The sequence below is a fragment of the Aethalodelphis obliquidens genome, unplaced genomic scaffold (genome assembly GCF_003676395.1).
Source record: "Aethalodelphis obliquidens isolate GAN/ISIS:26980383/991018 unplaced genomic scaffold, ASM367639v1 scaffold15, whole genome shotgun sequence".
Taxonomy (NCBI): domain Eukaryota; kingdom Metazoa; phylum Chordata; class Mammalia; order Artiodactyla; family Delphinidae; genus Aethalodelphis; species Aethalodelphis obliquidens.
The window spans coordinates 26,302,230-26,328,653 of NW_020837959.1; the positions used below are offsets into that span (position 1 = coordinate 26,302,230).

Sequence of the window (26,424 nt, forward strand, 5' to 3'; positions counted from 1 at the left end):
TGTTGCATGAATGGGAGAGTATTCCATAGCTCTTGTTTTATTTTGTAATATAATCAAATGTATCAAACAGTAGTTTACTATAAAGATAAGACTTCACTGTTTTAGCTGATTGCCTGTAGAAAGTATGGCTGAGCTTAATTGAAGGAAATTTCTTGTTACTAGAACTGTTTTATGGGGACTGTATTTTCAGTCTTACTTGGAACACTAATCACTGGCTCTAAGGGTTACAAAAAGAAGGCAAACAGTTGCTTGTTTGGTATGTTGAAATATCAATGGCTATTGTAGAATATTATACAAACTTTATCAGTCTATATTTTCTTTCTTTTTTCCCCTTACCTATAGTGTGAACTAATTATAGAAAATCAGTTTTAGTCCTTCCAGAATTTATGTAAATATTTGTAAGATTTTCTTTTTTCTTCCCTTACAAGAAGTCTTTTAGCCTTTTAAAACAAAAATGTCCTGCATAAAATTCTGGCTTATTAGGTTAGTTCACCTTTTGGTCTTTTGCAGGGCTTTTCTCATTCTTCCAAAACCATATAATTAAAGCAGAAATGTAATCTAGGAATAAATTGTCAGCATACAGTATCTGTAAGGCAGAAAGAAAATTTCCTTTTCCCAGATCTCAGGAACTACCTTGTTCTTGTTAACTTCTTGAACTGGCTAGTTGCTCCGAGGTATGTATACAGCATACAGGCTTTTAGAGAAGAGTAGATTTTTTCTCTCTGATCATTGTATACCTATCAGATGACAGCAGATTATCTTCCAAAATAGCTATCTAAAAGACCTAAGAAAGGAAGAAACCTTGGTGAACATGACTGACATACTCAGTAATTTCTAATGAAAACTTGTTCAAAGAAAAATTTCATACTTGTTCAGTAGAAAAATTCCTAATTTGGTTAATAACTTTCTTACAGTTTATCAGTATTATGTACTCATTACTTAGTATAATTAAAAGCATTTTTATTTTACTTTTTTGTATCAATTTATTATATTTGCTTCTTCCTCATCCCTCCCTCCCTGTCACTTTACTTCATCCATCCTCTCATCTTCCCAATCATCCAAGTTAGTCTTCCTTTGTATACGAAGCAGTGTCTCATTTTGATATGTTCCTTTTTATTTACTTTTGTTGTTAATCATTATGCTTAGTATAGTATTTTATGTCATATAGTGTGATTGAAGAATGAAATGGTTATCACATGGAGTTTAAGGAAATGAAGTCCTTGGGAAACTTAAGACAATTGTTCTTGCTTTTATTTTATATCAATATTTTGGAATTTGTTCGTGATTTCTTAAAATTACTACTTTGCCAACCCACACTGATAAAAATTTACTATGTGGTCAGTTATGACATTTCCTAATCAGAAATTTTAGATCGTAACCATGTTGCAGAGCTGTGATCTTTGCAGCTTAATGTTTCAGTGAAGCATGATGCAGAGAAGTTTTGTTAAATCATTTTAACCCAAGGCTGATCTTTGTGAAATTTGTCTGGAACTTTCATTTTGATTCCTTTCTCAGATTTTATTTAATGTTAAAAAAAATTAGAGTTCAGTGTATGGTATGATTCAGTTTTTAGATTTATTTACTGTTTTCACAGTTTTTTTTAATAGTCTTCTCTTTTTCCAGCAGAGAGAGATCATCATTGCCTGAATTTAGCTTTGTGACTACAACAGCAAGACCTGTTCCTGTCTGGAGACGACTGTTATAATAATATGATACTATCGTTTTATGTTTGCCCTTTATCATTTTGAATAGATGTTTACATGTACCATAATTAGCATTTTATCTTTACAGTTCTTTTAGGGTACATCTGAGTCCAGAAGTAAATCTGATTGTGTGCTTTGTCTGACCTTATTCTTAAATGTTTTCTCCCCTTTATAGCCATTTATTTTTAAACAGTCTAAGAAGGAAAAAAAAGAAAATCCTCTTGGTTTTCCTAACCTGAGATAAGTTTTCAGTCTCAGCCAAATTGAAATTGTGTCTAGGAAGTCTGTAAAGCCATGATACTATGTTCATTAGCATGAACAACTTAGAATGATGAAAATGATTAAAAAGTTAAACCTTGGTTTGGCTTTAATTTTCCTGGGTTTTTAGGATACATTTCTGGAGTTAGGATAGTCACTTAAAACAATTTTGAACAATTAGTAAAATACTTTTTTCACATGGTGATAACTTGCCTGTTTCTTCTAAATATACTTATTGAAGTCACTGCCAAGGCCACTTACCCAAATAATTTTTAAAAAACTCTTAACTCTTCAAAGTAAACAAGGAAAATAAGTTTCTTTCTTTTAAAGTAGTATAAAATGATCTGTGGATTGTAGATATTGAGAAATATCTATTAAATGTCTAATTTACACAGTTTTTCCTTATTTTCCTCAGTTGCAACCAAGATATCAAAGACAATTTTAAAAGCAAGGGGAAATAGTGTTGTGTGTCTAGCATTGTTAAAACTATAGTTTCCCTGCCTTAAAAGGTGTATGTCCGTATCATTTATTTATAAGCAATATGGCTTGGAATTATTTATAAAGAGTGTGATTAAATTTTATTCTAAATATTCAAAATACCCTCTTTATAATGGGCACCATAAAGTTTTCAGAAAACTAATTTCTTAGTATTCCTTCATAGATTCTCATTAGCATTTGAGAAGTCGGAAGTTACACTTGATAGCAACTCCTTTAGAAAAGTCCAAATTATACTTGATTCTTTTCTCCCTTGTTTTTTGTGTTTTTTTTTTTAGTTTCATTCAGCCATGCTCATATTTTCACCTTTTTGTGCAAAGTTAACTATTCTGCAAGCACTTTTTCTTGAGTATGCATTGCATTTGTCTTCATGAAAAAAAGAATGAACCCGTCAGACGTAATGTAAGTTTTCATCTAATGTAATAGATCCAACTAACGTGGATCTATTTTGATCCACGTTAGTTGGAGACAGCATGGTTAATGTAGGCTTGGTTTAAAGGAAGGTCTTGTTAACATAATTATGACCTTATAGCCTACAGGGCATTTTAAAAATTGGACTTCTCTTTTAGTTCACATTTATGAACAAACATATAGTTGCTGGGAGTTCACAAATATTTTCCCAGATTAGTTCAGTAGTTTTTTCTTTTTAAGGAAAGATTCTCTGCCTGTGTAATAGAATAGTTCTAACCTGCTGGGCTAAAAACCCAAAAAACATTCTCTGAAGGGACCATACTTACTGTTAACAGTTTTGGTTGGTTAATAGATGTGGATCATATCCCACCGCTCTCAATTTTATTTTGTCATCTTCCTCCCCCCCCCCTTGCTTTTAAATTAAAAACAAACTAAATTGAACATGCCATTGGGAATCAGAAGTCGAGATGATTTAATTCTCATTGAGATCATTGTACTTTCTGAAAATTGCTGTGAGATCTGGTAGGTCAGGTACATATATGAGTTCCCATATGTTTATTAATTAAAAATAGGGATTTTCATTATTTCATTTTCCTGAAGAGGATTCTTACGGAGCTATGTGTAGATAACTGTACAGAATCACTTTTGTGTAATTGAGTGAAGCAGTTTACCTCTGCATGATTGCATTATGGAAGCCTTTTATATATCTTTATATTTTTCAATATACTTAGATTTTACACTATCAGCTGCCCTAGTCATGCTATATTTGTTTTTTTTTAATAGAGTTTATAAATATTTGTGCTCAAAATACAGATCAATTGAATATTTTTGGTCTTGTTTACAAGATAAATAATACTTTAAAGTGATGCAGCCCCTCAAGTGTCTTAGGAAAAAGTCATTGGTGCTACAAAACCTTTCAATATCATTTTCAACCTGTTATCTAGACTTTGCTAGGCTTAAATCTATGATTGCTTATAACTTAATCTAATCTAGCAGCATAATTATAAAAGTGGTCTGCGGTGAGTCGGGTAAAGAGCCCAGCCAATTAGAAACATCCCATAATTTAAAGATAAGATGGAGAATGACATTATACTAATTTGTGTCCAGCTTCCCCAAAAGAAAATAGTTTCTTCAGTTTTTCATTAGCTCTTTTGATAAAAGGAGTGGTGTGTTAATATGACTAGAATAAAGAAAATGATACATTCAGCATGGCTCAGTTTTCCCACATTTCAAATGGAAAACTTTTCTAGTCCTAAAATATGGTGTAATCCTGTTCTGCTTTAAATTCCCATCTGTCTTTTACTCAACAGGAGGCAGGGTAATTCTTAAATATTTATAGAACATTTGATAAGTTCTAAAGAGATGTATTATTTACATTGTACAAGTTTTGTGTTGATGTGCAGATTGTTTTCTACATCTGCAAGACTTCATTCCAGCACCTTAGTGAATGTTCTTAAGATACAATTTTTAAGTATCAGCAAAGCATTCATAGATGTTTACTTTTGATTCTCAGAATCCTGAACCTGTTTTGGGTATGATGTTACTTCACAACATGTCTGGCACAAGATTTCCTTTAATAGTGGTTTAGTCTAACTCAATTTCTGTGGATTGTTGAACCGAAAAACACCAAAGGAGTTCTTTCTTGTCTGGAGACTGGATTGTTCCAGTTTTTAATACCTGTGCCCATAAGTATCCCATTTCACGAGTGTGTGTTGGCATGGGGGAAAAATTCCCTGCTCTTTGAGTGGAGCGAAAGTAATTGGTTAAGCTGTAGCAGCTTTTTTTGTTTATTTTCTAAAGTGATAATAAAACTTGAACTGAAAATGGTAAAACTTGAACTAGAAAACTACTCTTGTATGCTTAGAATGTTTATAGTATTACGTGTTTATGTGAGGTTGTCAACATTTTTATTATTTATAGTTGAATTATGTTTTGTTTGTTAAATATCCATAATGTTTATTATTTTTATATTTTGAAAAATTTTAAAATAAAATAGTCTTACTAAAAGCAGTTGTTAACTTTTTAAAATTGTCTTGCATTTTGCATCAATTATAGTAACATAGAATAGAAAGGAAAACTTGCAGCCCTTGGGCACTGCACAAGTAGAAACATAAAGTGCTTATACTGTCAACTTCCAAGGCCAATGAAAGTTTTTGGAACTTCCCTCCATAATTTTCAGTTTTCATCTGAACATTTCTTCTCCTGATCTAATTTGATATACTTTTCCAGCATTCAGCATGTTCATTTCATACTTATTTTTATTGAATGATAAATATTGCAATATTTGTTTTTTGTGTTTGTTTTTCATTGCAGATATCCCTTCCATCATCTATAACTTGGGTTAAATAAGTTTGGTAATAACCTGTCTTCCACTGCTTCTACAAGAAAATACATTATCATCTCAGTATATAAGTTTTGATAAAAATCTAGTTAAAGAGATCTGGTTATGAAATAGTAGAAGTCTCTGGCTTAAAATAGAGGACTTTGGTTAATAAATAATGATACTTGGTAAAATTATTAAAAAGAATTATATATATAGATATATACCTATATATAGTACAAATTACACACAAAAATGTAAGCCTTTAAAGTCTTTCACATTTTGAACCGTGTTTTAATCTTAAAATGACATTTGTCCCTAAGATCTCATTTAAATCAGAATTTTCAGGGACATTACCAACCCATTATTTAAAAAAAATAACATCTGTGATTTAAAACTTCGTAGACAATCCTGTATTTTTTATTAGAAGTCAGTGTTAGGAAGAAATACTTAGAAGTTATAGCCGTCTGCAAGTTTGGAGTTGGATAGCTTTCAAATTTGTACTAAGTTTAATGCAGTATTTGTTGTTGTTTAGGGTTTTTTGGGGGATAAATAACTGGATAATATGCCAACTTCATATTTTTTTTCTTATCAAGTTGATATTCAGAGTTAACAGAAATTAAAGAATGATGATAAAAAGGAAGATCTCTGGCATTTAACAATTGTCATGTCTGAATGAGGTAAGAATTTACATAGAAACCAAACAGGTAACTCTTTGACAAAAATATTGAATACTGAGCTGATTATTAGTCATGACAGCCCTCACATACATCATATTTATAATATTAAATGGATGAAAACTGCATATACTAATGTAATATCCTAACCAACCATTTTTTGGTCAACCTAAAAGGAGTAGGTCGTTAAAATTTTGTTTTGTCAAGGTTTCCAGTGAAAAAAGAGAGAATCCCCAGATTGGGAGTGCTCACAAAAGAATAGAGCCATATAAGGTGCCAAGGATGGGAAGAGGAGGATGGATTATAGATTTAGTCCTGCATTTGTGAAAATTCTGACTGAAGCAGCCTGGAAGCAAGTAGTACTTTTTATTTTTATTTTTCTCCTCGACTGATAAGCTTTATGGAGCATCAAAAGACATGAAAATTTCATAGAAAAACATGTATCCAGGGCACATCTATTCAAGGTCCTGCTTGTGTTTCTCATGGGGATCCACTTAAGGAAGGGATGATGATAGCAACCTGAGCGAGTTACATTGCCCCCCACCCCAATAACTCCCTCTTATCTGCCACAAGAGCACCTCAGCACAACTTATCACATAAAGCCATAAGCCACGCCACTCAGACCTAATGTCCAGACTCAATGTCCCAAGATTTTTACTGTGCTATGTATGTAACCTACCTGTGACTGCCCTTACCCACTTGGACCTGGGAACATTCCAAATGTGAACAATTAGGGCCTTCCTGTGTGCAGTCCCAACTATGGCATACTGCAAACTATAAACTTAGAAAAATCAATTGCATTTCTATATACTAGCTCTGAACACCTGGAGGCTGAAATTAAAAATACAGTGCCAATTATAATAAGCGAAAAAGTGACATACTTGTGTGTAAATCTAAAAAGCTGTGTACAGGACTTGTATGCTGAAAACTACAAAATGCTGATTAAAAAAAAAAGAAAAGGAGACCTAAGTAAATGGAGAGACTCATGGGTCGGAGAACCCAATGTAGTAAGTGTGTCACTTCTCCCCAGACTGATACACAGGTTTGACATAAGTAATTTTCTTTTTGGTAGATACAAGATCATACAAGAATTTATATGGAAAGGCCAAAAAAGAACTAGAATAACTAAAATGATTTTTTTAAAAGAAGAATCAAGTGGGTGAAATTATCCAATTTCAAGACTTATAACTATAGTAATCAGGACTGTGTTCTTGATGGGAGGGATAGACATATAGAGATCACAGAAGTAGACCCACATGAGTGTGCCCAACTGATTTTTAACAAGGTGCAAAAACAGTTGAATGGAGGAAATAATTGCCTTTTCAACAAACAGTCCTGGAACGATTGGTCATCCCTCGGCAAAAACAAAATGAACCCTGACCTAAATCTCACACCTTACTCAACTCAAAATGGATCATGGACTTAAATATAAAGCTATAACTTTTAGGAAGAACAAAGCATCTGGAAAAATCTTTGGAACCTAGGGCTAGGCAAAAAAGTTCTTAAGACTAGATACCAAAAGCTTAATCCATAGAAGTATGATAGATTGAACTTCATCAAAATTTAAAACTTCTGCTCTGTGAAAGAATCTGTTAAAAGGACAAAGAGATAAGCTACAAAGTGGAAGAAAGTACTTGCAAACCACATTTCTATTATGTGTCAGGATTGGTATCTAGATTGTATCATTAACTCAAAGCAAAACAATAAAAAAGCCAGCAATCCAATTAGAATATAGGCAAAAGACATAGAGACATTTCCTCAAAGATGACATTCAGATGACAAATAAGCTTGTGAAAAGATACTCAACATTCTTTGCCATTAGGGAAATGAGAAAATTAAAACCACAATGTGACATCACTACATACCTATCAGAATGGCCAAAGTAAAACAGTGACAACACTAAACGCTGTCAAGGATGCAGAGAAACTGGGTCACAAATACCCAGTACATTGCTGGTGAGAATTGGATAGCAACTCTGGAAAACAGTGTGGCAGTTTCTTAAATAGCCCAACATACAACTATCATATGAACTAGCAGTTATACTCCTGGGCATTTAACTTATTTTCACGCAAATACCTGTACACGTTCTCATAGAAGCTTTATTCATAATAGTAAAAAACTGGAAATAATCCACAGCATTCAATGGGTGAATGGTTACGGATAACATCCGTTCCATGAAAATACTACTCAGCAGTAAAAAAAAAAAAAACTATTGATACATGCCACTCCGGGATGAATCTCCAGAGATTACACTGAATGAAATAAGCCAGCCCCAAAAAGCTACTGTGTGAATTCCATTTATATAGTATTCTTGAAATGACAAAATTATAGAGATGAACAGACTAGTAGTTGCCAGGGATTATGGAGGTGGTGGCGGTAGGAGGAAAGCAGATGTGGCTGTGAAAGGGAAACGAGGGATCCTTATGGTGATGGAAACTGTTCTCATCTATCAATGTAAGCATACTGGTTGTGATAATTGTACTATAGTTTTGCAAGATACTACCATTGGATTAGCAGAAATTTGGTAAAGGGTAATGGGACCTCTGTGTTATTTCTTATAGCTGCATGTGAATTTTAATTATCTCGAAATCAAAAGTTTAATTTTAAAAACAATAAAGGCAGAATAACATCTAACTAGTCCCATTTTAGGGTGCAATCTAGGGAAATGCCTTGGATGTGTGCCCCCCATAAAGAATGAGGTTTTGGGAATTCCCTGGTGGTCCAATGGTTAGGACTCCGCACTTCCATTGCAGGGGGCACAGGTCCCCTGGTCGGGGAACTAAGATCCCGCATGCCGTGTGGCGCAGCCAAAAGAAAAGAAAAAGGTCTTGAGAACAAGTATTTGAGGTGTATAAAAGCAATGAATTGAGTTTGCACACTTGAGAACTTTTGGAATTACTGCAGACTTATTTCTCTCACTGGTTACACCACAGCCAGTGCCAGTAAATGAAGTAGTTCTATATATATGTTGCATGTTAATTCTTCCCATCAGCATTGCTGCCTGAAAGGGACTTCAGACTGAGAAATGGCACAGCTCACCTACCTATGAAAAGGTGGGTGAGGAGTAAAACAATTGATTCTTATCTCACTCTTCCTGTCCTTTACCATAGTTCAGGAGGGTTGAAATCATCCAAAAGGGGAAGGAAACAGAACAAAAGCAAAATTTTAAATGCTCTGAAGGAACAGAGTTTCATGAAAGTATAAAGCAAATGGATCTGACTTAGGAAAGGCTTCCCGTAACAAGTGATCTTTCATTTGAGATGAGAGCTAAGCAGTCTACTATGGGGGAGCATATTCTTGAGGGAGTGAACAGTTTTGTACAGAAGTACTATAGAGGGACCAGATGTGCATTTGAAGAATGAGAGAAACCCAGTGTGGCTACAAGGCAGAGATACACAATTTGAGAATTACTTATTACAGAAATCTTAATCTGTCAGCATGAAATTCCTAGAGGTCAAGTATAGAGTGAGGAACTCTACATTTAATCCAGATAATGTGGACAGATTCTGCAAAGGAAAATTAGAAGGGGCAATGACAGAGGTAGAAAAAAACCCAGGAATGGGAGTTATAGAGGCCAAAATAAAAAAAGCCCACTTTGCTTTATAAGGAAATGATCAACAGTTTTAAATGTTGCAAGGTAAAGTAAGATGAAATGTGAAAATGTCCATTGGATTTTAGGATAAGGAAGTCATTGATAACCCTGGAATGTGTTTTTGTCTTTTTTTGTTTTGCTTATTTGCTTTTTAATGATGGATATCGGAGACAATGTATAGGCTAAGGAGTGAAATGAGGGTAAGGATATGGAGACAGAGTATAGACAAGTTTTTTGAGAAGATTTTTAAGGGTAGAAGAGAGATTAGTAGTTTGCAAGGCAGATGAGATAAAGGGAGGCCAGAGGCCTAATCATGTTTAAATCACTGCAGAAAGGAGTCCCAATTAGAAGACAGAGTAGACAATAATGATAGTTTACGGTGCCCAAAAGATGGGATGAGAAGAGATCCAAAGCACAATTAGAAGGACTGCTCCTAGGTAGTAATACATACAAGTCGTCCACTGGAGGACTAACTGGAGACAAGGAGAGAAAGAAAATTTCATTATGATTTTAGGTTTGGTAATGGAATTAAAGGAGTTCCCATCAAATGACTTCAGTTTTCTTTACAAGTAGGAATATCATTTGCTACATAGCCCTCACCTGTGTAACTGCTGTATAGCATCCCCCTTTTACCATCTTTCTCAGTTATACCTGAGAATCTCCTAAATATCTAGTCTTAACTAGTCCCCTCACATTCTTCCTTACCAGAATCATCTGGACTCTTCACGAAGGCCTCTATCACTATGTGGCCTCTGTTAAAACACTGCTTTACTGGTAACCCTCATAGTGTCCTTCTCCCCTACCCAGGACACCAGAGCTGCACTGAGCTGTGAGAAAGTCAATGACCCTTCTCCAACTCTGTCAGTCTTTGTTCCTGGGATCCAGTGTATAGCATCTGCTCAGAGCCTGTCTCTCTTGAACACAGCTCTTCTATTTCCTGCCCTAAACCTCTCATGCCAGTGGGTAAACAAACATCTTGCTATCTCAGAATCCTTTTTTTGCCCTTTCTACTCTCTTTTTTTATATTTAGGCGAAAAAGTAGTTTTCATAAATATCAATTAATGAAAATAAGCGGTCAGAGGAGTGGCAAAAGCATGAAGTAATTAGAATGTAAAGGGTTTTAAGGAAAATAGAAGGATAGAAGGAGTCTGAAAAGAAGGTTTAGAGCATGGTAAGAACTTTGAACTTCATACTGTGGTGTTGCCACTGAAAGGTTTGAAAGTTTATAAGAAAGAAGGTGATGGAATGAAAGGAAGACAGGGATGAGGGCAGGGTAGTGTTAAATGATTATATTTGCAGTTTTGAAAGATCATTTTTGCAGTGGTAAGGAGGGTGAATTGGAGGCAGGGAGGACAGTGAGCATAACAAGGGCAGAGAAACCCCAGGTTTCTGGGCTGAGCAGTAAAGCTGACTGGTTGTGGGATTGGGAACTGGCTTGTAAAAAAGGAAAGAAGTTGAATTCATTTCTGACATGTTGAGCTTCAGGGCCTGTAGCATATCAAAATGGAAATAACCTGTGGGCAGATGTCTGCTATCTGAAGCCCAGGAGAGAAATCTGGGATGCAGATACAGGGCTGGGAACCATATATAAGAATGAGATTTCCCAGTGAAGGACACATAGCATTCAAAGAGGGAAGACAGGATGGTGAACTCCATTATTTGCAAGGACTGGAGGAGGAGGTAACCATGAAGTAGATGAAAAAAGTTGCTAGAAGAAGACCAAACTGAAGTGATGTCACAAAAGCCAGTGAAGGAGAGAACTTCACAAATGGGGACTTAATCAAATAAGTCAAGTAAGGTCAAGATGGATTGACAATTCATAAGTCTGTACGTAGCTTAATGGAAGGAAAAGACATGCTGATGTGGAACGAAGAGTAACTGGGATGCTAGGTGGAGACAATGTAGGAAACTCAAAGTGGAAGGCAAAATTCAGTGTGGTAGCTTGCTGGGTAAAGGAAAGGTGGTGGTTGATTCTTTTTAGAATGGCAGAAACATGAGCTCATTTTATAGACTGAAGGAAAAGAGTCAATGGAAGGAAGAGATTAAGAATGTAAGGGAATTTGTTTATAATTGATAAGGTGTTTCAGGGTACACCGTGGAAAGGGATGACAGAGCAGTTGTGAGAAGAGTGATGAGAGTATGCTAGAATGTGGTCGCCAAGGCCCAAGTGGAATGTGGCAGAGAGAAATGCATGGAACTAGCCAAATTCTGTATTTTAAATCAGTTTTGATAGTGCTTTTGGTCATTACTGAGGCAGGTGTCAGGTGCTGGGGGATGCTGGTTGTCATTTGCAACCAATCCCCACAAATCTAAACACAACTGGAATATTGTAATTGTCCATTACAAAATGTAAGTACTTTGCTCATAATAAGCATCCAAATGGATTAGGCTGCTCTGGACTTTTCTGGAAAAGAGAGAAGGGAAATTATTAATAATAAACGTGTAGGAAGGGGTAGTGAGGAGAGGGAAAATACCAAGGGAAGAAAGATGAAATAACAAAGCCTGGCACCAGAATTAAAAAGACCCTGTGTAAGTAAAATGTGTTTGTCTATGCTTTCCAGGAATAAAAGAAAATTTTGGGTTTTTCTTTTCTTTTCTTTCTTTCTTTCTTTTTTTTTTTTTTTTAACTCTGAACTGTTTATTTCTTTCAAGCTGTGTCTTGATGCCTGGAGTAATGAAAATCTTCCCAGGGCAAGAGTTGTTAACTTTGGCTCCTGCTACTGCTTCCTAGAAATGAGTAATGTAAGGTAAGTAGAGAGAGGAAGCACCTGGGTTTAGTAATTGTGTGACCTCCAGCAAATGATTGGAGTAAAGATCTGTCTCCTCATATGGAAAGTGGAGCTAAAAACAGCACCTTTCTCACTGAACTATTGAGAAAATCTGATGAAACCGCAAAAAGTAAGGATTTATTTGGGGCATAGCAATGACTCAATGGATTAGTAATTGTTTATAAAGACTTGGGGGTTGGAAAACACCGCCTATGAGCTCCCTGTCTGGGGGAAAGGAAGGCCCAGAGGAAGGTCAATGAAAATGGATGCAGGATAGTTCCATCATCCACTCCCAGTGCCTCATCTGGGAAGGTGAATTGGATTTACCTTCTCATCTGCTCTGGTTTAGTTGTAGGGAATCCTGGGAAAAGTCTCGGTATTTCCCCTTCTTTACTCCAGCTGCTTCTAAATACCCTGGAGCCCTAAATTAAAGGGGCATGGAGCCTGTGGAATAGTGATAGCTGAGCTTTTTGTATTGCAAGGAATTAAGGCTGCTTCAGGTACTCCCTATGAGCTCTGTGTCTTGGGGGAAACTGGCTTGAGAGTTTGGTGAGGAATTCCAAAATTATTCAAGGTTAAAAGATGTGGACAAATTTCCGTTACCACAGTTTACTTAAATAGCGCCAGTCCCCAAATGCCATGATTCAAAAATCAGTTATCACAGTATATTAGCATGTAGTTGTGTTGCCTTCTTGTCTCCCAGTGATAGACTCATGAAACAGTTTACAAAAATGGGTAATGAAGTGCTAGTTACTGCAGTTTTAAAGTGGCGGAGAGGGTCGTTGCTCTCTCAAGAGTGAAGAATAGAAGGGGACAGTTAACTGTCATGGAAGAGGGGCTGGCTCACAGGGGCTGCTTGGACTTCTGAGGAGTTCATACACGGCTGATTCCGAAAGTGATAAAAGATGCTGGAAGGATACACACAAGAGCTGGAAGTGGGAGCTTCTTTTCTTCCTTTCTTTCCCTGGTAGTCTCCCAGTAGTGCCTCCCATTGGCAGTTAGTCTGGGAAATGTAGCTCGCAGACACCCAGCGTTACAAAGCCAAGTATAGAGGGGTTGGATTGAGTCTGAGAGGCAGTAGGTAAATAACAGCATAGCTGCCATCATCATTTCTCCCAGGGATTGTTGGAAAAATAGGATTGCTAATGCCTTGCTTTGACACCTCAGATCTTTGAAGAGGCATGTCCACAGGGCCACTGTCATATGTTTGCAGCACTTGTAAGTCATGCATTGAAATAAATGGACACTTTTTGCCCAAATATCAACCAGAGGTCAGTTACAACTACTTTTTCTTGGTCTACAAAAATCAGACACTTTTTCCCAAAGGCTATCATTGTTTTTGGTAATAGTTCATTTCATTTCTGATCCTCAAATGGCTAACCTTTGTTTGATTCCATGTCCAAGAACTTTGCTGGCCGCCTTTTATCTATTCTCAGGCTGTGGGTTTGCTTTTTCTTTACACCCTTTCTCATTTGCCTCTCTATTTCTGGTAATGAGGTATCCTGGGTGTTCATTCTTTGAGAGGATTTTTCAGTATGGTACTCAAAGAAAAAGAGGCTAAGGAATCTGAGATTTTAATTCATTTCAACTTTCTTTGTTTCTTTGTTATACCCCTCCTGACCCACTGGGAGGAAACAAATCTATGCCTTTGGAGAATTTTGAGCTTATGCTCTGGAAACGAAAACAGGCTTACACATACTTCTTAATATATTTCTTGTTTTCTTTTACATACATTCATTTACGCATAAGCATTTGTGTGTGATAAAGATGGATAACCACAGCATTTGAGCAGTTTAAAAATACTATTAAGACAGTTCTGGGATCCTACCTGATACCTGCTTGTACTGGTGGCAGTGACACCAGGATGGAAGAGGATAATGTGAATATACAGAGAAAGTTAATGAAAATTACTAAATGAATTATAGATGACAAGTCTTGCTTATATTCTAATTTTCATAGCTATTTTTTTCAAATACATCTTTGATATGCTAAGAAGCTATAAGAAGGATACCAAACAGTTAAACTGATGAGTGCTTCTTTTTCATTGCATCATTTTGTGCTTTATAACTTTTTATGGAAACTTTTAGAGGTACCTCACTTTTTGACTTAAAAAATGGAATATTTGTCTCAGAGAGCTAGACCTAGCTGCAGTCAGTTTTTGAAAAATTATGCCTCTATGGCTTTAAGGGAAGACTGTCTTGATATAACATCCCAAGGAAGTCTTTATGATACATTGGTTTGCTAATAACACCATCGGCTAAGAAGTAATAAGTGAAGGTTCTAAACTAGTACGTATCATACATAACATGCACATGTGCATAAAATGAGCAAAACTAACATGTTCTATGAAGTGTTCATTTTTATTAACTGACTATAACAATAAAACGTGTATTCTAGTGGAAAGAGCCTTTGGTGACCAGGGTTCCATTCCAGTTCAGGCTCTACTACTAATTAACTCTGTGACCTAGGCAGTCATTTAACCTCTCTGGACCTGACTTTGCTTATCTGTGATAAAAGAAAATGAATCAGACTAGGAATAAGCAGGATACATCCTGACCACCAACTCCAGAAAGTAGCCCGTTAAGAGCTGAGTTGAAAACTCTAAGGCTGAGTCTGGGCTTAATGAGGAGTGCCACGATCGATTAGTGCTGTCTGCTGTGAGTGCAGGATATGGAGAGTGGCAATGTAAGTGCCAGATACTAGCTGTCTCCCTAGACTAGCTTACCTCCAAGGCCACTTGTGCTATGCCATATAATTCAAGTTATTCATCATTTAAATTTAATTTACAAACATAAAGCAAACTGGAAAAACAAATCTTGAGGTTTCCTGACCTAAACATGGATTTTGGAAAAACACAATTTTTCCTTTTGGAAGTAGAAATAAAAAAGGAAGTTTCTGCCAGAACTTTTTTGAAAGCGTTTTAAAATAATGTAAACTTATCTCCCTTCACACTTTCATTATCGCATGAAATATTAAGTACCAACTTTGAAATTGTCACAGTGTGGGTGTTGAATATTTGCTGAATTGAATTGAATTGGGGGATAGAAAGATGAATAGACACAGCCTTTGCTCTTGTAGAGTTCATGGCCCAGTGGGGAAGGCAGACATCCTAGCAGGTAATTCCAATACAATATGTTAAATGCTATAATGGTTTTGTGAAGCTTAAAAAATGAAATGACCAACTTTTTCTGAAGGAGTTCCTGCAGGTTCCACACAGAAGATGACATCTGAGCTGAATGTTAAAGGGCGAATAAAAATCTGTCTGGTGGAGCAGGGTAGCTTAGGTATTTTGGCACTGTTGAAAAAGAATTCCTTCCCACAAATTATTTGTATTTTGGGGGGTTTTTTTGGTTAAGTTAGAGTCTAGAAAATTGAACTGTAATTGTTAGTGATTATTCTTGCTTGTTTAAGAAAATATTGTCAAATCATGTAGGCCTGAAAATGCAATTTGGGCTGCCTGGGAGAGTAGGGATGAAGCATTTAGGTGGAAGTTTAAATATCTCTGGATGACAACCGCAGGGAACAATTTGGAAGGAGAGATGACAGAACCATTCTGATCAAAACTGGAGACTCAGAGAGAAGGGTAGAGGGCACACTGGATGAGAAGTGTCTTGGGGGTTGAAGGGGTTCATCAGGGAATTTGTGTAAGGATTTGGAAAGGGATTGTCCTAAACCAAGGGCCTCCCAGGAAAGGACTTAGCATCTCCAGGAATACAGAGATGGAAGCAGTATCTCATGCTGGAATATGACAGTGAAATAAAGTATTAAGTTATGAGAATGACCATCAAAAGTCAGGTGAACAAGAGAACTCAGTCACCAGAAGAAAGGTTATGTAGAACCCATGGAGGGACATGCTGACTGTGTATTAGTGGGTGAAGCCTTCATTTTTTATTTTATTTTATTTTTTTTGCGGTACGCGGGCCCCTCACTGCTGTGGCCTCTCCCGTTGCAGAGCACAGGCTCCGGACGCACAGGCTCAGCGGCCATGGCTTACGGGTCCAGCCGCTCCGCGGCATTTTGGATCTTCCCGGACCGGGGCACGAACTCATGTCCCCTGTCCACTGGCAGGCGTACTCTCAACCACTGCGCCACCAGGGAAGCCCAAAGCCTTCATTTTTAATACTTGCAAAAAACGATAGAAAAAATTTACTCTGTAGACTGTGATGGTTTCCAGGGTAAAGTGGGGAAATTCTCAGACCAGGTGCTTCCTTAGAGGTAGTAGTTCGAGATCTCAGCTCCCTCTCCCTTGGAGCTATTGAAAACTGTTGGGGAGAAGTGAGAGTGGACCAGACTGTAAATTTCCCCGAAATAGACTTAAATGTTGCTCAGAGGGTTTGGTTGCTGATGCTCTGAGTTGTGACTATGTGTTGGCACGCCTGGTAAGTAGAGTTAGCAATTGGATTTGCTTTTTAAGCTGCATGTACGCATTTGGGCAGCAGATGAGCCTTACTCGTGCAATGATTGGCTAATAGTATTATCCAGGCCCTCTCCTGTGCAAGACGAGCTGTGACACTGAACTGTGAGGACTCTGTCCATTTACCCACTGAAAAAGCACATTTATAGATTGAAAGTGCAACAGGTCTTTTGTTGTTTTAAAAGGATAAAATCAGATGTGTTAGATGAATAAAAACGTGGCTCATGGACTTCCCTGGTGGCGCAGTGGTTAAGAATCCACCTGCCAGTGCAAGGGACACGGGTTCGATCCCTGGTCCGGGAAGATCCCACGTGCCGCAGAGCAACTAAGCCCGTGCACCACAACTACTGAGCCTGCACTCTAGATCCCTCGAGCTACAACTACTGAGCCTGTGCACCTGGAGCCCGTGTTCCGCAACAAGAGAAGCCACTGCAATGAGAAGCCCACCCACAGCAACGAAGAGTCGCCCCCACTCGCTGCAACTAGAGAAAGCCCACACACAGCACCTAAGACCCAGTGCAGCCAAAAATAAAAACAAAAAAAATGTAGCTCATGTTCTGAATGAAATAAAGTGGGTCCTGTGTCTGCAGCATAGAATTGGGATTTGTGGGCAGCTATATCTAACTTTAGTTGCGTAGCACACTTTTGGGAAGTCACTCAACAAACTGATCATTTTCCAGTCCATTTAATGAACTCCTTAAGCAGACGACATCAGAGTTGCAGCTTGGACTGCCACTCTTTCTTTTCACAGCAAGTCATATACGATATTGGCAGGGTTAGCAAATATTAACATTCAGATTTCAACTCAGGCACGTTATTTTCTGGCTGAGAATTACATGTGTGGCATGCGTATTTAATTTTAGTCAATTTCTTTTTCTTGGGTTTTTTTTTTTTTTTTGGTAACCTAAAAGAAAATTTCATAGGACATAGTGAAATTTCCTTACTATATAAAAAGGGCTTTGTTCTGCTTTAGAAGACTGTTAGGCAGGATCTACTAAAGCTGAAGAGTCGTATTCAAATATATGTGTACACCCAGTGACCCAGGAATCCTGCTTCTAGGTATTAGACTCCATAGAAATTAAAATACATGTGCACCAAAGCAAATGTACAAGAATGTTCCCAGCAGCAATCCAACGGTAAGAATATGCTGTGCATACAACAGAATACTATGCAGTGAGAAAGTATAAACTACTGTTACACAACAACACAGATAAATGCCACAAACAATATTGAGTAAAGTAGTCAGGCACTCCCACCTCCCCAAAAAAGAAGCCAGACCACAAAAAGTAGACTTTGTAAGATTCAATTTATATGAGTTTCAAAAACAGGCAAAACCGAGCTATGCTGACGAAATTCAGAAGAGTGGTTATATTTGAAGGGGTTAATCACTGAGAAGAGGCATATCGGGGGCTTATGCGGCATTGTTAATGCTGCATTTTTTTTTTAATCTGAATGGTGGTTACACAGGTGTGTTTACTTTGTTAAATGTCATTGATATATACACTTATGATTTGTGCACTTTTCTGTATATGTATTTTTACTTCTATAAAAAATTTAAACGGGTTTTAGTAACAAGCATTTACATTTGTAATATTCTAGCCTTGTAAAGTTAGGTTTAAAGATTTCTTTCTCATTAGCATAGTAGGCTCAAGTATTTTGCACAGGAATCAGTATTTTTATTTTTATTTTTCATTAAATTCATGTGTGTACCAGTTAGTATTTTCTGAATTTTATGACATTCTCTGTAGTAGTTAATCCTGCGGTAAGCAATGATGATTTTAAGAGATGGACTAAGGTAGCAAATTATGTCAAAGTTTCTTGCAGAGCCAAAGATGTCTATTAGCTAATAGTATCAGTTGCCTTTAACAAAGTATATTTTAACATTTGTGTATTTATTTACTTGAATATGAGTACTATGTAACTCATTTAAACATGGTTTGCCTTTGTTACTATCTTTACTTTATTGTATTGTTTGGTATCCTCCCTTTTTATAAAAAGAATTTAAGATTACATTGCCCCTTTATATATATATTTTATATATATATATATATATATATATATAGCCCCTATATATATATATCCATAAAGTACATACATGTGGGCGTTTTCTTTTTTTTTTAACATCTTTATTGGAGTATAATTGCTTTACGATGGTGTGTTTCTGCTTTGTAACAAAGTGAATCAGCTATACATATACATATATCCCCATATCTCCTCCCTCTTGTGTCTCCTTCCCACCCTCCCTATCCCACCCCTCTAGGTGATCACAAAGCACCAAGCTGATCTCCCTGTGCTATGTGGCTGCTTCCCACTAGCTATCTATTTTACATTTGGTCATGTATATATGTCCATGCCAGTCTCTCACTTCGTCCCAGCTTCCTCTTCCCTGTCCCCATGTCCTCAAGGCTGCGTCTTTATTCCTGTCCTGCCCCTAGGTTCTTCAGAACCACTTTTTTTTTAGGTTCCCTATTTACGTGTTAGCATACGGTATTTGTTTTTCTCTTTCTGACTTACTTCACTCCGTATGACAGTCTCTAGGTCCATCCACCTCACTACAAATAACTCAATTTTGTTTGTTTTTATGGCTGAGTAATATCCCATTTTATATATGTGTCACATCTTCATTATCCATTCATCTGATGGACACTTAGGTTGCTTCCATGTCCTGGCTATTGCAAAGAGAGCTGCAGTGAACATTGTGGTTCATGTCTCCTTTTGAATTATGGTTTTCTCAGGGTATATGTCCAGTAGAGGGATTGCTGGATCATATGGTAGTTCTATCTTGAGTTTTTTAAGGAACCTCCATACTGCTCTCCATAGTGGCTGTATCAATTTACATTCTCACCAACAGGGCAAATAAATGCTCACTCCAGCATTTATTGTTTGTAGATTTTTTGATGATGGCCATTCTGACTGGTGTGAGGCAATACCTCATTGTAGTTTTGATTTGCAATTTTCTAATGATTAGTGATGTTGAGCATCCTTTCATTTGTTTGTTGGCAATCTGTGTATCTTCTTTGGATAAATGTCTATTTAGGTCTTCTGCCCATTTTTGGATTGGGTTGCTTGTTTTTATGATACTGAGCTGCATGAGCTGCTTGTAAATTTTGGAGATTAATCCTTTGTCTATGTAACACATGCTATGTAATTCATTTAAACATGGTTTGCCTTTGTTACTATCTTTACTTTCTGTATCTCTTCATAAAGTATTGTTTGGTATCCTCCCTTTTTATAAAAAGATTTAAGATTACATTGCCCCTTTATATATATATTTTAATAAATATATATATATATATATTTAGCCATAAAGTACATATGTGTGGGTGTTTTCTGTCTTTTTTTTTTTTTTTTTGGCTGCATTGGGTCTTCGTTGCTGTGCGCGGGCTTTCTCTAGCTGTGGCGGGCGGGGGCTACTCTTCATTGTGGTGTGCAGGCTTCTCATTGCGATGGCTTCTCTTGTTGCGGAGGATGGGCTCTAGGCACCTGGGCTTCAGTAGTTGCGGCATGCTGGCTCAGTAGTTGCAGCACGTGGGCTCTAGAGTGCAGGCTCAGTAGTTGTGGTGCACAGGCTTAGTTGCTCTGCGGCATGTGGGATCTTCCCAGACCAGGGATCGAACCCATGTCCCCTGCAGGCGGATTCTTAACCACTGTGGCACCAGGGAGGTCCTCCGTTTTCTGTCTTTTTGTCTAAGATCAGTGATGTCTTCCCAGAAAGGTGTGTGTGTGTGTGTGTGTGTGTGTGTGTGTGTGTGTAGTGATAATTAGAGAAATTGTAAAATCAGATATTAAAAGGAGCTGAGGATAATAGTTCATATTCCTGTTTTCAGATAGCAGACACTACCCTCTGAGAAATTTGGTGTTGTAAAGCATTTTATTGAGAACTTTTAGAGACTACAGAATTATAAAGCCTCAGCGAAGCAAACTAGGTAACAAGCTCTAGTGTTTTTTAACCCTTCTGGCTTCATAGAATCATAGACTGTTTGTGCTGGTTGGGACAGAGGTCAAACACCCTCACATTCATGGAAATTGTCCCTCAGAATCTCCTGGTTGCTGGTGATTGTTCTCCAAGGTTCTGAGCACAAAGGAGGTGCCACCCTGAGCCTGAACCTCTTTGCAGAGACACACTTGAAGATGAACTGACTATATTAACTACAGAGAGGACCTCTGCCTTGGAGATGGAAGCCTGTTAAGAGAAAAGCTGCGATGTCTCGGATTTCTTTCCATTGTGTTTCGCTTTAAAAATTTTAAACTTTGCTTCAGTCCTAAAGCCTGTGGTACAAGAACACAGCTTTCCAATCTTAACTATTTTCCAATGTAGGATAAACATGTTGGGTTTAGTTAAATTATGAATGCTGATAATATTCATTTGGTACAATTTATATTCTTCTTTTATCTTTTTATTTTTGACAGTTTAGGCTAGGGCATAAAGCATTATTATATTCTTGGCATCCTCCCTTAGAAGTTTTAAATCAGTTCATGAGGCTTTCAGCGCGCTTCCTGTCATTCATCCATCAGCATCCAGTCCATTTAATCCCGGCCTCTCAGCCGAGCTGCCCTAGCCCCTGTTGTGAGTGATTGGCCTGCTCCAGCGCTCCCAGCTTCTCCTGTCACATCGCATTTGCATAAAAGAGGACAGATAACCAAATTTGAGCACACAAATGAAAATGCTAAGCGCTAAACCTGTCACAGTTGTTGTTCAACTAATTGTGAAAAATTTGATTTGCTTGCCTTTCACTGTTTGTCATGTGGACCCCCTTCTCAAATGTGCCTTGGCTTCTGCCTCTGTACATGTAGCTTTTAAACTCTTGAGCACAAGCAGCCCACCCTGGGGATTACTTACCTCTCCTACCAGCTTTTAATGTTGGCTCATCTTCTTGACTAAATTAGGCCACCATGGCAAACAAACACATAATTAAAAACCCAGGAAAGACAACTGCAGTTGCACTTCTTAAATTGATTTTTACAATGCTGATGGATGCCTCTGTGTGTTCTTCCATTTGATAATTTTATTTCTTTATATAACCTTTTGGTAGGAGAAAATTAAGAATGGGCGTTGTAGAAACCTTTATGTTATTTTAAAACCTATGTGTTATTTTGCTCCTTTCTGTTCCTCAAATAACAAAACTTGTATAATGGGTCTTAAAAAGCATATTTCTGTTCCGTAATACTTTACCTGCCATACCAGTATACATTTTTAATCAAGGTTTCAAATGATTCCATTTGAAATTGTATTAGAAACAATGGATAAAATTCCTTTGCTCACAATACTCAATCACATGAGCTGTTTAAATGGTAGGTAGTATGAGTGTTTTGAAAATTTGTATGTGTACTATGTACAGTCTCGTTCAATATTTGTTATAAAGAGGCTTTAACTTGTTTTTACAGGCATTAAGTTGGTAATTTCTTGATGCTCATTAAAACAATACATAATGGTATCTCTATAAAGTCAAAAACCTTGTTTTCCAGGAGTCGCACGAGAAAATGTCTCTTTCATTTATAACAATACCTCTCATTGCTTTACTGCATTAATTTGTTTCTAATATTTTAGGTATGTGATGTTCAAGCAACAAAGAAGAGGGCATTAACTAAAGTTGAAACCTTTTAGGGTTGAATACAGCTTAAATTACCTTGAAGAATTGGAGGGTTATATTCTTGAAATTGGGTTAAAATGAAATGTGACATTACAGTGACAGTTTGTGGTTTGCAAAAGTTGGATGCAACATCATTTATTGCAGTATTCCTTTGGGATTTATTTTTAGTAGGTCATATGAAATGGATTAAAGAAATATTTGAACGGTATAATTTTATACAGTCTTATCCTAAAGAAAAGAAGGTCTTTCTTTTTGCTACAACCCCCTAAAATGCTGAGTGGTTAAATCTAACGTGAAAATTTGAATGCACACTAATCTCTTTACAATGTTTAATCCCATTTTAGTTCAAAGGAGTTAAATTATGGTATGAAATGCTCACCACTTTAACACATACATGATAAACTTAAATTTTTTTTTTTAAGAGCTAGAGGAATAATTTCATCCCTATTATATTTTGTTTATACTTCACTATTTTTATGTCATCGTAATTTCTTACTGTGTGGGTGAAAGTCTCTATGACGCTGATGTATAAATTTCAACTAGATATGGCTAGTCACATATGAACAATATTGATTATAAGATATTTTAATATCTCTAAACCAAACATCTGGAAAAGACCACAAAAATTAATTTAACACTCTAGGAAGGGTTGAATGAAACTCTTACCAAAGAACTCTCTTATTATAGCATTTAGCACAGGACCTTTTACAGAGTAAAATTAATAAGTCTAAACCATGGTCTACCTTCATTCTACTTCCATGTTGTTCTGATTCCTCTTCAGTAATATTTTTCCTTTATCCACATATATTTTCATTTTGCATTAGTTTAATTATGGATCATTTAATTATGGAGGTAGCATTAACACTGTGGTTAATAATTTGGGTTTAGAACCAGGCATGGGTTGGAGTCCTGTCTCATGCTCTCAGTAACTGTATGACCTTGGGAGAAACTCACTGTTATCTCCAGATTTCTCTTTGACATACTGGAGATGATAACACCATCCTCACAGATTAGTTATTAGGTTTAAATGACTTAATGCATGTGATACTTTTAGATTATAATTTGGCACATAGTAAGTGCTCAAAAGTAGTAGCTATTATTGTAGTGCATACAAAATTAATGCTTTACTTTTGCCTTTGACCTATTTTAAATACCTTTTAAAGGTTTCTGAGCAATCATATTTAGTATTTTAATGGTTTTATATAATATTCCATAGTTTACCCAATATTCCCCCAACAAGTGGATGTTCATATTGTTACTAGTCCTCTTACTTTTATAAATAAACACTGTTATCTGTATCTCTGTTCATTCAAGCCCCCTACCCTACTACCCCCACCTTTTGTATTATTCCTCTGAGTTAAGTTTCCAGAGTGAGATTCCTGTTTCATATGGCATGAACTCTTTATAAATATTGAACTATATTGCAAAATTGTCATCTAAGAAGTTGAACTACTTTACAATGTCAACCACAATCTCTGCCCTCACTAGTGTTGGTCTTGCTTGCATTTCCTGCTTTGGTGTGTTCATCCCCTCAAAGTCGCATCCCAGCTCAAAACTACTGCATAGTTACCCCTTATTCATCTCACATTAGAATAATTCTTCTTAACCATTGTCTGTCTTTTGGCACCATTAGAATTATTCTTCTGTGGCTTCTTGAATAAAGTTAAAAGTTTTTATTAGTTAAAATAAACCATTGAATCAATTGCCTACTAAGTCTACCATTAAAATTTTTTTTTTTTTGTATTAGGAAACTGCACAGCCTAGTTCCAAGAATACAGGCTTCAAGTCAGACAGATCCGGGTTTAAATCCTGATGTTATTATTTACCAAGCTGGGTAACCTCAGGCGAAATCTGTCAACTTCAATTCCTCATTTAGGATAAGAGCAACCATACCAAACTTGTTTGGTTATTGTGATTTAAGGCATGTGAAATCTTGGCTGGCTTTAGGCACTCAATAAATATTAGTTAATTTACTCTTTTAATTACTACTCTGTTCCTACTCTTGCTCTTTTCTCAGGATATTTCCTGGAAATATTTTTCCTCTCCCATTTCCAAACCATTGCAAATGCTGAGATTCTTTATTCTCTCTGCTGAATTTTGATATTTTTTTCTTTGAAATCATCTTTACTCATTTCTCCATATTAGACTCACCTGCTTCAATGACTACTCTTGTTTGGGATTTGAAGAGTATATAGAATTTTTTTTATTGAATATTAAGCTTATATTGGGATAAGATACTGAAGGAATCCATGAGTTAATATGAAAATATAAGCTGTCATTTGGGTGGGGAAAGCAGAAAAGAGGAGAGAAGACTTTTATGAAATCACTTCTCTTCCCCAGTGAGTGAAACCATGTTGGTTCCTAATGGCTCTAATATATCCTCCTGGTCTTGGAGCTAGCAGAACTTGAGATAAAAGAGACTCAACAGCTCTTGGGCTAATTATGTTTACAAAGTGCTTTCCACTCATCTTGGCCTACTTAAATTTTTAATTGTATAAAAACATTTCCCTGACCTTAGAAAACTTACAAGATGGTTAGAAATATAAACAAAACATTTTTAAAAATCACAGATAAAGATTAGGAAATAACACCAGCATGACATGCGTAGACCAGGATTTTCAAACTTCAGCAGTATGGGAACTGAAGAGTGTATGTGGTCCCTGAAAGTATTAAAATTTAATCTATAGCAACAACAACAACACCATGTTGACGAAACAAAATACATCTGTGTGACATTCTGTGGGATGCTGCTTTCTAACTACTTGCATGCAAATTATGTTTACAGAACCAGCCATGGTTCAGGAAGAGTTTATGAAGACATTGGTTTTAAGCTTTAAATGACAAGTGGGACTTGAAAATAGGAGGCCATATGCTAGGTAGAAGTGATGGAAGGGGAAAGGCAGAGAAAGAAAAAGTAGATGATCTTTCCTAAGATGAGTGAATGCTTTGATTTTATTTGAGAGGAAATTCATGCCCAAGACAAAAGCTCCAGTGGTGAAAAGGAGTTGATGTTTATACTGTGTGCAGGGGCAAATTACAGAAGGGGATGCCTCCCCCTCCCCTCCCCCCTGGAGATTAACCTAATGAAAGTAATATTTGGTTTAGGATGATTGTGCAGGTGGTGTGCTGAAATTAGGGGACAGAGAAAAGCCTGGAGAAAAAGAGACCAGTTTGAAGATGATTTCAGTGGTCCAGGTACGAGGTACTAAGTATAAAGGTGGTGAAACATGGAAACGGAAGAGCACATAAAATGAAGGTTTCATAAAAAGAATTAATAGGTCTTGAGACCAGATAAAATTTGGAGCTCAGAAAGATAAATCAAAGTTCATTGATGTTTCAAACTCGGGCAGAATATTAACTAATGAAACAGAGCTAGCTGGCTTTGGGGGGAAGTTCTGAGTGTGATTCTAGATTTATAAAGTAAAATATTTAAGTAATGTAGTGTATAGGTAGTTGTGGTGATTGAGACTGGAAGTGCAGGTGTGGAGATCAAATATGAAAGTTACATGGAAGGAGGAAATGAAAAATGATAAACTAGAGTCAGGGGATATAACTTGTTTAAGGACTTTGACAGTGAAAGAAAAGCTAGAGAGATAGCTTGAGCAAGTAGGAGAATTATAAGAAAGTTATTATTTTTCAGGAAAAGGGAGGAAAATTGGGAGGGACCAGTAAAGTAGGGACACCTCTTTCTCTGCCCAAAGCAAATCACATGATCATATTGTAAAAAAATTAATAAACATAAACCTCAATTAAAATAGATTGGGGAAACGAGAGAGAAGTGGAGGGGCTCTTCTGTGATGATACTGGAGCCCAACAGAAGAAGAATGATTCCTCTTCTTTCCTGGTAACAACTCAACCAATGAAAAGCCATTGGACTCTTTGTTTACTAGAGTCCTCTCAACTTCCTTTTCCCCTCTATAATAGAGTTTTCCTTCTCTTGTCAAGTGGGGACTTGTACACGGCTCACAATTGTTGTAGACCACGAATTGCAATTCTTTGCTGATCCTGAATAAATCCATTTTTGCTGGAGAAGTAACTGGCAGTCTGTTTTAGGTAAACAATATCAATAAAAGTCCAAATCCCACACTGGATTAGATTCAAGAATTAGGTTCCTTTTTTTTGCTGCTCTGGGGACAGCAAAGAAAGGGAACTCCCTTTCTTGTAGCAAGAGGTAAGATCAGAGTTCAGAGTGGGA

General features: G+C 36.8%; 1 protein-coding gene and 1 long non-coding RNA gene across 19 annotated transcripts in view; both read left to right on the forward strand.

Annotated features, from left to right (window-relative positions):
- The window catches only part of RBM26 (RNA binding motif protein 26), an 82,384-nt gene extending 79,847 nt beyond the window's left edge, over nucleotides 1–2,537 (forward strand). For 11 of the 18 annotated variants that reach the window (XM_027116030.1, XM_027116013.1, XM_027116014.1 and 8 more), the window contains one exon: nucleotides 1,624–2,537. Coding sequence is in view for 2 of the 18 variants with exons in the window: in XM_027116026.1 (XP_026971827.1) it covers nucleotides 1,624–1,647 (24 nt within the window). In the remaining 16 variants the exon portion in view is untranslated. The remainder of the gene's footprint in view (nucleotides 1–1,623) is intronic. The other 7 variants (XM_027116015.1, XM_027116017.1, XM_027116018.1 and 4 more) reach the window with 2 other exon arrangements.
- A 365-nt stretch (nucleotides 2,538–2,902) lies between these two features.
- Nucleotides 2,903–22,435, forward strand: LOC113625452 (uncharacterized). Its single transcript, XR_003434685.1, has 2 exons — nucleotides 2,903–12,203; nucleotides 20,676–22,435. It is a non-coding gene; the product is annotated as an uncharacterized LOC113625452 (long non-coding RNA).
- The last annotated feature ends 3,989 nt before the right edge of the window (nucleotides 22,436–26,424 follow it).